Raw genomic sequence first — 12,311 nt, forward strand, 5'->3', positions numbered from 1 at the left:
ACAGGAAACTTTCTGCATTTTTAGATTTTCAAAAAAACTCATTCTGAATTATTTATAAGGCGTTTGAATTATGGGGACACTGAAAATGTCCTCATAAATCACCTTCTCGTTGTAATACCTATGTTATACCCATGTTATTATACAAATTTGTGTCCTCATAAACCACATAAAACATACACACCCACACACACATATATATGTATATATAAAAATAAATTATTATATAAGATTAACCTACGAATGAACATGCAAACTTTGAATGGTAACAATATGCCAGTGTAGTCCAGTAGAGGGTATTGTTGGATCGAAGTTAGCAAGCTTTGCAACCCAAAAGACAAAACAACACTTTATCTTTCCTTATGAGATATTATATATGATTTGAGTTCCGCATCCTTTTTAACGACAAGATGCTTTTTAAATGATCATTTATGGTGCTTTATTTATGCGTATTTTTGCAGCAGGTTCAATTCTAACTAAATAGGACTTCATTTCCCAACATGCAACCAAAGCAGTTCCGGATCCTATCTGAGCAGCTGCATGCTGGGAAATGTAGTCCTCATCCTTGTATTCCCTTCCCACCGTCTCCGACGCGAAAGATGCCGGCCGTACACCACAAATTATTACTCGAGGAGGCCTTGCAAGACAGTCCGCAGGTAAAAATTATTTTAATAAACCTTTGTGCAATGCTTTAGTACTCATAACTGTTTAGTTTTGTGCGTTTAGCGTTGCAAAACTGATAATGCGGTTGTCGCGACACGCGTCGCGTCGCAGCGCGTATGTGCCAGCTAATCTAAATCAAATCAAATTTAAGTGTACGATTAAGCGGAGAATCACCTCAGCTCGTTGAGTTCATATCATTGCATGTATGGTTAATCGTTAAAGCTTTTGATTTCAGATAAGCGCCATAGACGAGACGCATCCTGCACGTATGTTGTTGATCATATGTTTATTAATATAAACAATCGTGCATCTGACGCTACAAACGCGCGTCTTATTAACCGCTTTGACCCTTTAAGGTTGTAAATGTGTTGCTAGTAGTGGAGTTGTGAATGGAGGGGCCTGTATGGGAGGAGTGAGATGTTGTTTAGGTGGTCCAACCCACTCAAGTCTGATATTGATACATTAGATGAATCAGATATTAATATCAAATCTGAGACATCAACGTCAGGTCAGAAACAACAACAACAAATGATATTCAGTATCAGCTCTGCAACTGACAGGTCTGAGGTATCGAGTGAAACAAAAGACGTTTGATAAACGTTGATATAACATTGTTTCATGCATTGCATTGCCTTGCAACATGCTTGGACTATTAATGTCTATGCAAAAGTCATAATGAAGCCTAGTAATTTGCATGTTATTTCATTGCAGTTCAAAAGCGTGAAGCCTCTCCCGCATACTTGTGATATTCTCAGTGAACTAATGATTTACTTTATAAGCAGGAGTTATTTGTCTGAGTCATAACCCCATAATGCTCTGCGCTGGAGATTATGAACCCACAGATGTGTCCGCCCGGCCGTTCGCATTGTTTGCATTGGAAACACACCCAAAAGTCTGTCCTGATCCCTGACAGAACACACCTGTGGATACACCCAGCATGCTTCACGCTGCACGAATGCTTGTTGGGTTCATTTAGCACATTTGACACTGTGTGAGTATGGAGAATAGTATGCGTCCTGTGTTCACTGGCGTTTGTGTTTGCAGACGCGGTCCTTGCTCAGTGTGTTTGAGGAGGATGCAGGCACGCTCACTAACTACACAAACCAGCTGCTCCAGTCTATGCAAAGAGTGTTTGGAGCACAGGTACACACACATTTTCACATTGACTTCATCAGTGAAGTTGTCTGTATTTTGGAATAAATGTTCAGTTTGTTGTGCACAAATGATCAGTGCATGTTATTTTAAGGGTAAAAGTTAGTTTTTATGGTCTTTTAGCAAACTTTCTTCACATGTGAAACAAATGTTCTTTTCTGATGATGTCACCAGGGCCAAAGGGGTGTGGAAAATAATAATAGCCAATAGTATCATAGCATAACTCTTACGGTCCAATCAAATTCCAAAGGATAAAGTCCCGCCCCACATCCATATACTTGGAAATATGGAACATTATGAATGTAAAATTTATAATTTAGGTGTTTTGTTGTCTTTAAATTTAATTATATATTATAAACGGCCAGACAGGAAATAATTATATATAAAAAAACGTAATATATGTTTTTATGACCTGAATATAAAGTTATAATTCTAAATATGCAAGTATAAATTTGAATGTAATTATCAAACTGAATATATAAATGTAAATCTGAATGTATAAAGTTATAGGTCTCAATATTTAAATTGAAATCCTGAATAATATATAGATGTAAATCTGAATTTAAACTTTTTTTAAAAGATCTGAATGTACGTTAATCTTAATATGCAATTATTAGTCTGGAAATATAAATGTAAATCCAGCTATACAGTATAGTTTTAATTCTGAATATATTGGTGTAACTCTGAATATGTAAATGTAAACCATGAATATATAGATGTAAATCTGAATATTTCGTTTTAAATCCTAAATATGTAAATGTTTAAGTTATAAATATGAATAGTTATAAACCTTGATTATATATTCATACATTTGATAGATGTATATCTGTATTTTTAGATTCATAATTTTATTTTCGGCATTTATTTATTCAGTTTTCATTTAATCATTTCTTGTTTGGTGAATATATATATATGTATATAAACTTTTATGTAATATACTTTTTTTTTTCAATTTAATTTACAATTTTAAATAAAATGCAATTTGTAATTACATTTTTAATAAGTTTATATAATAAAATCAATCAAATTAGCCCCTTTAAGAAACATGTTTTCTCACAAAGATCCCACAACCTATGCATTCTGATTTGTGTTAGCATAAGACCTTAGACAAGCTCCGATTCTTCATCTGACTAAATGAATGTTCTTTGTGTCTGCAGAATGAAATGGCTCTGGCGACAGAACAGCTTTCTAAGCAGCTCTTGGACTATGAGAAACAGGTAAGCAGTTTTGACATTAGCAGTCATGATGAGTTGTGGGAATGTCTGAATATCTGATGTGTTACTGATCAGTCTGACCTGATGGTTTGTGGGTGCAGAATTTTGCTCTGGCGAAAGGTGAAGAAGAGGTGATCAACACTTTACAGCACTTCGCCAAAAGCGTGGAAGAGGTGAGAAGATGCCTGCAGTGTGTGTGTGTGTGACCGCAGGGTCTCTCGGTCAGAGTGAGGCCATCACAGGTTGTTTGATATTTGCTATGATGGCCTGATCACATGACCTTCATTATTTGCCTTAAGGGGTCATATGACGTTGCTAAAAAAAGAACATTATTTTGTGTATTTGGTGTAATGCAATGTGTTTATGCGGTTTAAGGTTAAAAAAACACATTATTTTCCACATACTGTACATTACTGTTTCTCCTCTATGCCCCGCCTTTCTGAAACGCGGCGATTTTTACAAAGCTCATCGGTCTGAAAAGCGAGGTGTGCTGTGATTGGCCAGCTATCCAGTGCGTTATGATTGGCCGAAATTTTACGCCCCTCACCATACTGTGATGCCGTGTCCCGGCGCGACGAGGCAAAAACATTAAAACCCATTATAAACGAGGCATTTGTTGGCGTTATGCAAATCTTCCCACACAGTGACGTAGACATGTGGGGGCGTGTTTAAAGTAGGTGTTTTAGGAGGGTGTGGACAAGTCTTAACTTTTATAAAGAATATCTCTTTGGGTTTGAGACTTTAATCTTTGCAACTTCAGGGATCTTATCTATTCATGAACAGCTTGTAACACTCCAAAGAGAAAGGAAAACTTGAAATCGTATCATATGACCCCTTTACACAATGCAGAATTTTGAATATCATCTAGATCAAAGCAGCAACAACTTGCAGTGTGACATCTGCATTTTCTTATACTGTCCACATGCAGCACACTAATATTTTATAAATATTTAAATAACGTAACTATTAAAATATTACTGTTATCTCTCTAGCTGAACTCTCTGCATTCTGAACTGGCCACTCAGTATGCAGACAAGATGGTGTTTCCCATGGTGCAATTCAGAGAGAAGGACCTTACAGGTACAACACTCACCTTAAAGATCATCTGCTTTCATTCTGTTTTATTTCATTACTCATTCATTTATAGAATTTATAGAATGTATGTTTTTTTTAACGTTTTAACCTTTTCACCATCTCTCTGATGTTTAAATGTTTGTGTTACTGTACCTTCAAGTTTCATACATCCATTTTTTATTTTATTCTTTTTCAGACTGTTTGCATACATATTATTTATTTATTTAATTTGTTTTTTACGGATTTTCAAAAGTGTAAAAAATAATAATGAAAAAAATACTATTTAATTCACTTGTGTATATAGAATAATATTCATCTTTATGTTAAAATTAGTTCAGTTATTTCTTAAACGTCATATTAAATTTCAAGCAGACAAAATAAAAAATAAATGACTTTTTAATCATAAAAATGATCATTTATTTATATTATAATACACCTATTTTGTCTGTTTGTTTTTTTATATTTATATTTATATTGATAGTTATTAAAATAAAATGAATTTAGTAATATATATATAATTAATTTATTAAGCTATAATTAATTTAATTTAAAGACATTGATGTCTTTGATCATTAAATTCTAAGTAGACAAATAAAAAATATTTTTTAATAATAAAATTGTTATATTATTTATATCACTTATTAAGAGAATAATACCGTTTTATTTTCTTGGTATCTTTTCAATTAATCTTAATATTTATATCAATTTGAATGGAGTTATTTTTTATATTCCATAAATCACTCTTAATCTCAATCAGTGTATATAAATCATGAGCATTTTTCACAATCTCTGTTTAAATGCTAAGTGTTACTCTACCTTTAAGACTCTTGTGTCTGTTTTTTTTTTTTTTACTCTTTTAAGCCTTTTTATATGTATTTTTTATGTTTGTCAAAAGTGAAAATCCTGTTTTTAATTATAGTAATATATAAGTAATCAGATCTCAATATAATGTGAAGGAGATTTTAAAGCGCTGTGATGTTTGTTTTCAGAGATCAGCACATTGAAGGAGATATTCGGCATCGCCAGTGATGGTATGAGGTTAAGAATATCTCTTTATTAATAATGGATGAAAGAAAAATATGTCTATGCTAAATGAAAACCACTTTGACCTCTTTCTGTCTCTCTTTGTCTCTTCAGAGCATGAAGCTGCCATGGTGAAATATAGTCGTTTACCTAAAAAGAGAGAAAATGAAAAGGTAAATATTGATAAGATGTGTCTGCTGATATGTTATATGAAACCCATCAATCAGAATCCAGCATTGAGCAGTTGAATGTGTGTGTGGACAGATAAAAGCTGAGGTGGTGAGAGAGGTGGCGTATTGCCGCAGGAAGCAGCATCAGGCCGCTATGCAGTATTATTGTGCTCTGAACGCGCTGCAGTACAGGAAGAGAGCGGCCGTGCTGGAGCCCATGCTGGGATACACACACGCTCAGGTCTGTCACCTGATCAAAACAACCTCAACTAGCCAGCAATCACTGCTTCACTCTTTCACGGATCAGCTACATTTGAAAGCTTTTGTGAATAGCAAATAATATACTGTAAGCACACTTGGGACCACACATCAGTTAATGCATGTAGTCTAGCGGTGGGCTGTATGAAGAAATAGTTAATATTCTCAAAAATGTTGGTCAATGACAATATACTTCATGATACATATGAAAAAAAAAAATTTTGTAAAATTTTTAGCAGCCGTGTGAGTTCCAAGTAGACAAATTAATTAAAACATATTTAAAGATATTGAAATAATAATTTCAAAAATACTATTTGCTTGGCATTTAGTAATATTGGTAATAGTATTATTTATATAAATTTTAATATGAATATTATTCTTATTAACTGGATATGAATCCAGTTATTAATTAAATATTAGTGCTTTTTATCTTATTTAATTTAAAGTAGAAAAATTTAAAAATAAATTGTATTTCTAATAACATTTTTATTTTTAAAATAATAATTTCAAAAATATAATTTTATTTGTCGTGTTTTTGGATTATTATTATTACTGATTATTGTTGTTTTTTATATTTATTTTAATATTCAGTTATTTTTGGAGGAACATATTATATTTTAAAAAATGTATAAAGAATTTTGTTTTAATAATGATATTACTATTTATATTACATTAATATTATTTAATATATATTATTTATTTTACACTACACTTTCAAGAACACAATTTTGTTTGCTTGTTTTTGAAGATTAATATTGATATTTAAAGTTAAGTTAGTTATTCATCATATTAACTTCTAAGTAGACAAATGTAAAAAAAGATTGTATTTTAAATAACAACAATTAGTATATTATTATTTATATTGCTTATTAAAATTTCACATTTCAAAAATGCTATTTTATTTGCTTTTAGGTTAATATGAATATTTTTTTATAAATATTAAAACAATCAGATATTTCAAAATATAAAATTTCAAAATAAATTATTTTGTTTTGAATAATAACATTATTATATTATTTATATTACTCTTAAAACATATTTTCAAATACAATATTTTGTGTGCTTGTTTTTTATATTAATATTTCTATTTATTTTAATATTAGTTGTTATTTCTTAAACATTGGTGTGTTTTATGTTGTATTAAATTAAGTAGACAAATAAAAAGATGATTCTAATTATTTTTTAGAAATACAATTATTATCATATTTATATTTCATATTAAAACAATGATTTCAAAAATGCTATTTTATTTGCTTGGTATCTTTTTGAATAATAGTTATATAAATATGAATTCAGGTATTTCTTTTTCTTCAGTTATGTCTTTTTATCATATTTTTACAGCTGCTTTTTAATTTAAAAGCAATAAAGCAATAAGACATTCAAGGTTGTGTGTGTTTCTTTGCAGCATTTCTAACAACAGCACTTATGTGTGGTAAAATGACTAATGCACGACCTCTCATGACTTTTTGCTTTAATGTAAGTGTTATTTGTGTGCATTATGGTCAATATAGCTGAAAAATCTTTTATCCTGTTTGCTCACAGATAAATGTCTTTAAGAAGGGGATGGAGCTGGTGTCGAAGAAGATGGACAGTTTTCTTAGCTCAGTTTCTAGCATGAATCAGAGGTAAAGGAGCAGACTGATTTCTTTGATTGATCATTGATTGGCTGTGATTGACTCTGTGTGTCTCTGTCTGTGGTTCAGTATTGAGTCTCAGCTAGAGGTGGAAGCAGAGGTCATGCGTTCGTCTCAGAGAGAGCTCCTGTCCGTGGATGACAGCGTCTACATGCCGGATCACGATCAGGTCCCCGTGAATCGCACCCTCATCCAGAAAGCCGGTTACCTCAACATCAGGAAGTACGGCTCACTTTATATCTGTCAGATTTGATGAAAACTGGGAGGTGATGTTTCATGTTTAAAGGGTTAGTTCACCCAAAAATGAAAATTCTGTCATTAATTACTCCCCCTCATGTCGTTTCAAAACACAAAAAGTTTTCTCGTAGCTTTGTATAATTACGGTTGAACCCCTGATGTCACATGGATTATTTTACAGATCTCCTTGCTACGTTTCTGGACTTGGGAACATTTCAGTTGCGTTGCTGTCTATGCAGGATCAGACAGCTCTCAGATTCCATCAAAAATATCTTCATTTGTGTTCCGAAGATGAACGAAGGTCTTACGGGTTTGAAATGACATGAGGGGGAGTAATTAATGACAGAATAAAAATTTTGGGGGGAACTGTCCCTTTAACATGTTGAACTCTCTGTGTCCTGCAGTAAGACGGGTCTGGTGACGACGGCGTGGGACCGCTTGTTTTTCTTCACGCAGGGGGGTAATCTGATGTGTCAGCCGCGGGGTGCGGTGGCAGGCGGGATGGTTCTGGATCTGGACAACAGTTCTGTCATGGCCATCGAGTGTGAGGACCGCCGCTACTGCTTCCAGATCACTTCACCCAACGGCAAAACGTATGGAGACAGTGCTTGTGTCTGAATCTGCCAAACGAGTGTTTGTGGTCTCAAGTCAGGCTTTATCTGTCAGCTCATAAAGTTCCCAGGCTGCTACAGTGAGTGTTTTTGTAGATGAATTGGGGGCATCAAACAAGAGATACTAGGTGGAACTTTTTATTTTTTTAACTATATTATAAATCTTATTAAATATTGAAATTATGTAATAAATAATTAAACTAGATATAATTATATATGATTTAATGTTATATATATATATATATATATATATATATTTATATATATAAAACATTAAATCATATATAATTATATGTGTATATGAACATTAAATCATATATAATTATATGTGTATATGTGTGTTTAATAAATATTAATACATTAATAAATATTTTTGCAAGCTGTCATAGTGTGCAGATTTTAAGTAAAATAATTTTCTAACTTAATTTTCTTATATAAATCTATTTCCTTATACTTCCAATATAAATTTACATTTTAAATATTTATATTTTATAAACATTTATTCATATAAAATATTAAAAAGGAACACATACCATATATATATATATATATATATATATATATATATACATATACACACACAGGTTAATTTTAATATTTTATAATATGTATATAATTTTATAAATAAAGGTAAATATCTTCAGATTTAAGTTATGTGATTAAACGACTAAACTTGTTATATTTTGTGGAATTTTTTTTTAAATAAAATGGCGAGAATTAACTCTTAAGCTGCATTTTGAGAATAAAATCTTTTTTTTTTAATGAATTAAAGGCATTGTTTCTCAAACTTAAACTAAATAAATTTTAAGAAGAAAAGAGTTAGAAAAAAAAAATCAAGATCCAGACATTAAATATTGAATAAACATCTGCCAAATGCATAAATGCCGATTAACATTGCTATATTTCTAGATTAAAGTCATTCAATTTTGAGTTTAAATCGCCTCAGTTGATTCACTCGCTTCAACTGCAGGTTTTGTCCGTCTTGATACATAACACATAAAACTAGAACACTAAAGTTTTTATAATCCAGCCGTTATGTTAAATAGATGTCAGTGTAGAAGATGTAGTGCTGGAGGAAACATACACCTCTCTTCATGTCCCCAGTGAGTCTTCCTCTCACCTCGTTCCTCTGATCCTCCATCAGTGTCACTTCTTCAGAATCTCCCGCTGAATGATTAAACACAGATTAATGATGTCCTGATGTGTGTGTGTGTGTGTGTGTGAGAGACAGAGAGCTGGTCTCTGATCATTATTGCTGCTGTTCTCCTGATGTTCACACTGACATGTTCCTGAGATAGCAGACATGCACTAGAGGATCAGGAGACGGCAGCTGGTAGAAAGCGCTCTGATGTCTTCCTGCCGTCACCATCGCTCTTTCTCACTCTGTTTTCAGGTCTCTGATTCTTCAGGCTGAGAGTAAGAAGGAATATGAAGAGGTATTTACTCTACTCTCTTGATTATAGACTGATTTATACTACATTATGACTGTACATTGTTTCTGTGCACTTCTTTCATCTTTCTCCACAGTGGATTTGCACCCTCAACAACATTTCCAGACAGATTTATCTAACCGACAATCCTGAGGTATGGCTGTCGGTCTTATTGATCTGTCTTAAAGAGTGCTTTCTATTACCTACTCAGATTATAGCAATTATACCATTATAAACAAATATGCTAGCAATATATATTTTAGAATCAAATATATAATGTTAGCACTGAGGGAATAACTTGGCAAAATCCTAATAACTGGAAGGTAAATGATTATGCAAATAATAATTTAGAATGAATTATTAATAGCTTTTTAATTAAATGAAGGCTAACTGTATGTAAAAAAAACATTAGAAATTGCAATAAAAATTACAATTATCTATTTATGTTATATATATATATATATATATATATATATATATATATATACACACACACACTTGTTGCATTATATACAATTTTTATACATTTTAATATGTATATTTTGCTTTTTTTATATATTTGTTTATATTTTATATATATATTTGAAAAATATAATTTTTTTAATAATGAAGTACATAATCAAATACATTATTTGAATTGAATTATATATATTAATTTCAAGAAAACAGTCAGAATTAAATACCAAGTCATTAATACAATTTATATATATATATATATATATATATATATATATATATAATCTATCTATCTATATATATGTACGTATATACAGTACATATTAAAAATTACTTTTTTAATTAAAGGCAAAACTAATTTAACTGTATTTAAAATTATAGTTTACTTTTTTTTTTCATTACACTTTATTTATTTATTTATTATTTATACATTTGTGTATGTATCAGACACCTAATGTGAGTGAATCTATGAATCTGTCAGTTGAAGTGTGTGTGTGTGTGTGTGTGTGATGTTTTCAGGCTGTGGCGATCAGGTTGCATCAGACGGCCCTGCAGGCTGTGACGCCCATCACCAGCTTTGAGAAGCGAGCAGAGGGTTCTCCTAACCCCGACCGGTACTAATATTTCATGATGACTAAACATTCATGCATTTATAGTTTATTCAAATCTTTTAATAGATCTTTATAAACTATTGTTTAAAATCCAGTTTTTTTTCCTCTCCTCCATAGAGCGAAACCAAGCAGTGTGGCCTCTAGAGAGCCTCAGAAAGCCCCTGCAACCCTCGAGCCTGAGGATCTGATCGTCCCAGGAACACCAATCCAGTTTGACATCGTGCTGCCCGTGTCCGAGTTCCTGGACCAGAACCGAGCTGGAGCGAGGTCAGAGGTCAAACACCAGCTGAGCACATGAAGAGTTTATGATAAACCGTTTGGCCTTTTGTGAAGTGTTTATATAAGCTTATCATTTTATGGCCTGTGTTTGTGTGTTTATAGTTTTACTGTCTCTGCTCTGTTATAACGGCTTGTTTTCTGTCAGACGCACAAACCCCTTTGGTGAGACGGAGGATGATGACACACACGGTGAGACGAGCACATTTCTACTCAACACACTGGGGAAGTAAATAAAACACTAGCAAAAAAAAGTACTACTTTTTATTTTACTTAATTATGTTTATATGTACCATCCTTATTAATTATGTTTTTTAATTAAATAAAGAAGAATTGAAGAAAAAAATATATATTTTTAAGTAATTTTAATGATTATGAATTAAGTTATCTATTTTATGTATTATACATTATATATATATATACACACACAAACATAAATATATACAAACTTGAATTCATTCAAAACATCATGATATGGTTATGAGAATGTGGTAAGAAATGTTATTATTACACATTATGTTCCTAAAGTAGGATAATCTTTTTGCTAAATATAATTTCTCTCGTTCCTTTTATTTTCTGTCAAATATCCCAGATTCGCTCCTGCAGCAGGTGTTTGCCGTGCGGTTCTTGGGTTCGATGGCCGTTCGGGCCGGTCACACACAGGAAGTGATCTATGAAGCCATGAGGCAGGTTCTTGCCGCTCGCGCAATTCACAACATCTTCAAAACCACCGAATCCCACCTGATGGTCACCAGTACCTGCATCAGGTGCGTCTGCTGTCTCACCTCTGACCTGGACTCTGTTTCACATATTTATATTTGTGCAGGATGCTCAGGGAGCTCCAAAATGTTTTTGTGTCTCAACAGATTGATCGATCCACAGACACAAGTCACCAAAATCAGTGTAAGTGTTGATTTATTAATAAGACTGCGTGCGGTCAGTGAAGCCAAACATCAGCGATGGCATCTCTCTGCTCAACAGCAGAAACATCTCAGTTGTGTGTGTGTGTGTGTGTCAGTTCCAGCTGAAGGACGTGACTCAGTTTGCCGCCCATCAGGAGAACAGCAGGCTGATGGGGTTTGTTCTGCAGGGGAGTGACTGGAGTAACGGAGGCGAGGATCAGCCCTCCTTCAGCGTGTTCGTGTTTGAGAGCAACACTGAAGGAGAGAAGGTCAGTCTGATATCATAAACCATAACGCTGACATCGCATAATTAATATCAGACTAACGCTTGAATTTCTGCTGTTTCTTCTCAGATTTGTTACACGATAAACCTGGGGAAGGAGATCTCCGAGGCAAAGAAGGTAAAACCACAACATAACATCTGATGTTCAGAGATTAAAATCTGCCATTTTACAACCATTCACAACCAATTTATTGTCTATAATGTGCTGCTTTTTGTTTTGTTTTTTAGAAGAAAACTTTTCTGCTGGAAATAATATAGGCTGCTACTTATATATATATATATATATATATATATATATATGTATATGTATATATATATAT

At 32.7% G+C, this 12,311-nt stretch overlaps 1 protein-coding gene across 1 annotated transcript in view; it reads left to right on the forward strand.

Annotated features, from left to right (window-relative positions):
• Positions 1-519: 519 nt before the first annotated feature.
• LOC107566243 (DCC-interacting protein 13-beta-like) overlaps positions 520-12,311 on the forward strand; it is a 14,186-nt gene continuing 2,394 nt past the window's right edge. The window contains exons 1-20 of the mRNA XM_016251631.1: positions 520-653; positions 1,705-1,803; positions 2,970-3,029; positions 3,128-3,199; positions 4,019-4,106; positions 5,090-5,131; positions 5,238-5,296; positions 5,388-5,534; positions 7,094-7,176; positions 7,255-7,407; positions 7,827-8,015; positions 9,427-9,469; positions 9,561-9,617; positions 10,439-10,533; positions 10,648-10,797; positions 10,955-10,998; positions 11,399-11,573; positions 11,673-11,709; positions 11,825-11,977; positions 12,062-12,109. Of these exons, the coding sequence (XP_016107117.1) occupies positions 597-653; positions 1,705-1,803; positions 2,970-3,029; positions 3,128-3,199; positions 4,019-4,106; positions 5,090-5,131; positions 5,238-5,296; positions 5,388-5,534; positions 7,094-7,176; positions 7,255-7,407; positions 7,827-8,015; positions 9,427-9,469; positions 9,561-9,617; positions 10,439-10,533; positions 10,648-10,797; positions 10,955-10,998; positions 11,399-11,573; positions 11,673-11,709; positions 11,825-11,977; positions 12,062-12,109 (1,851 nt within the window). The 5' untranslated portion in view covers positions 520-596. The remainder of the gene's footprint in view (positions 654-1,704; positions 1,804-2,969; positions 3,030-3,127; positions 3,200-4,018; positions 4,107-5,089; positions 5,132-5,237; positions 5,297-5,387; positions 5,535-7,093; positions 7,177-7,254; positions 7,408-7,826; positions 8,016-9,426; positions 9,470-9,560; positions 9,618-10,438; positions 10,534-10,647; positions 10,798-10,954; positions 10,999-11,398; positions 11,574-11,672; positions 11,710-11,824; positions 11,978-12,061; positions 12,110-12,311) is intronic.

This window comes from Sinocyclocheilus grahami, unplaced genomic scaffold, assembly GCF_001515645.1.
Source record: "Sinocyclocheilus grahami isolate Dianchi unplaced genomic scaffold, SAMN03320097.WGS_v1.1 scaffold1062.1, whole genome shotgun sequence".
Taxonomy (NCBI): Eukaryota; Metazoa; Chordata; class Actinopteri; order Cypriniformes; family Cyprinidae; genus Sinocyclocheilus; species Sinocyclocheilus grahami.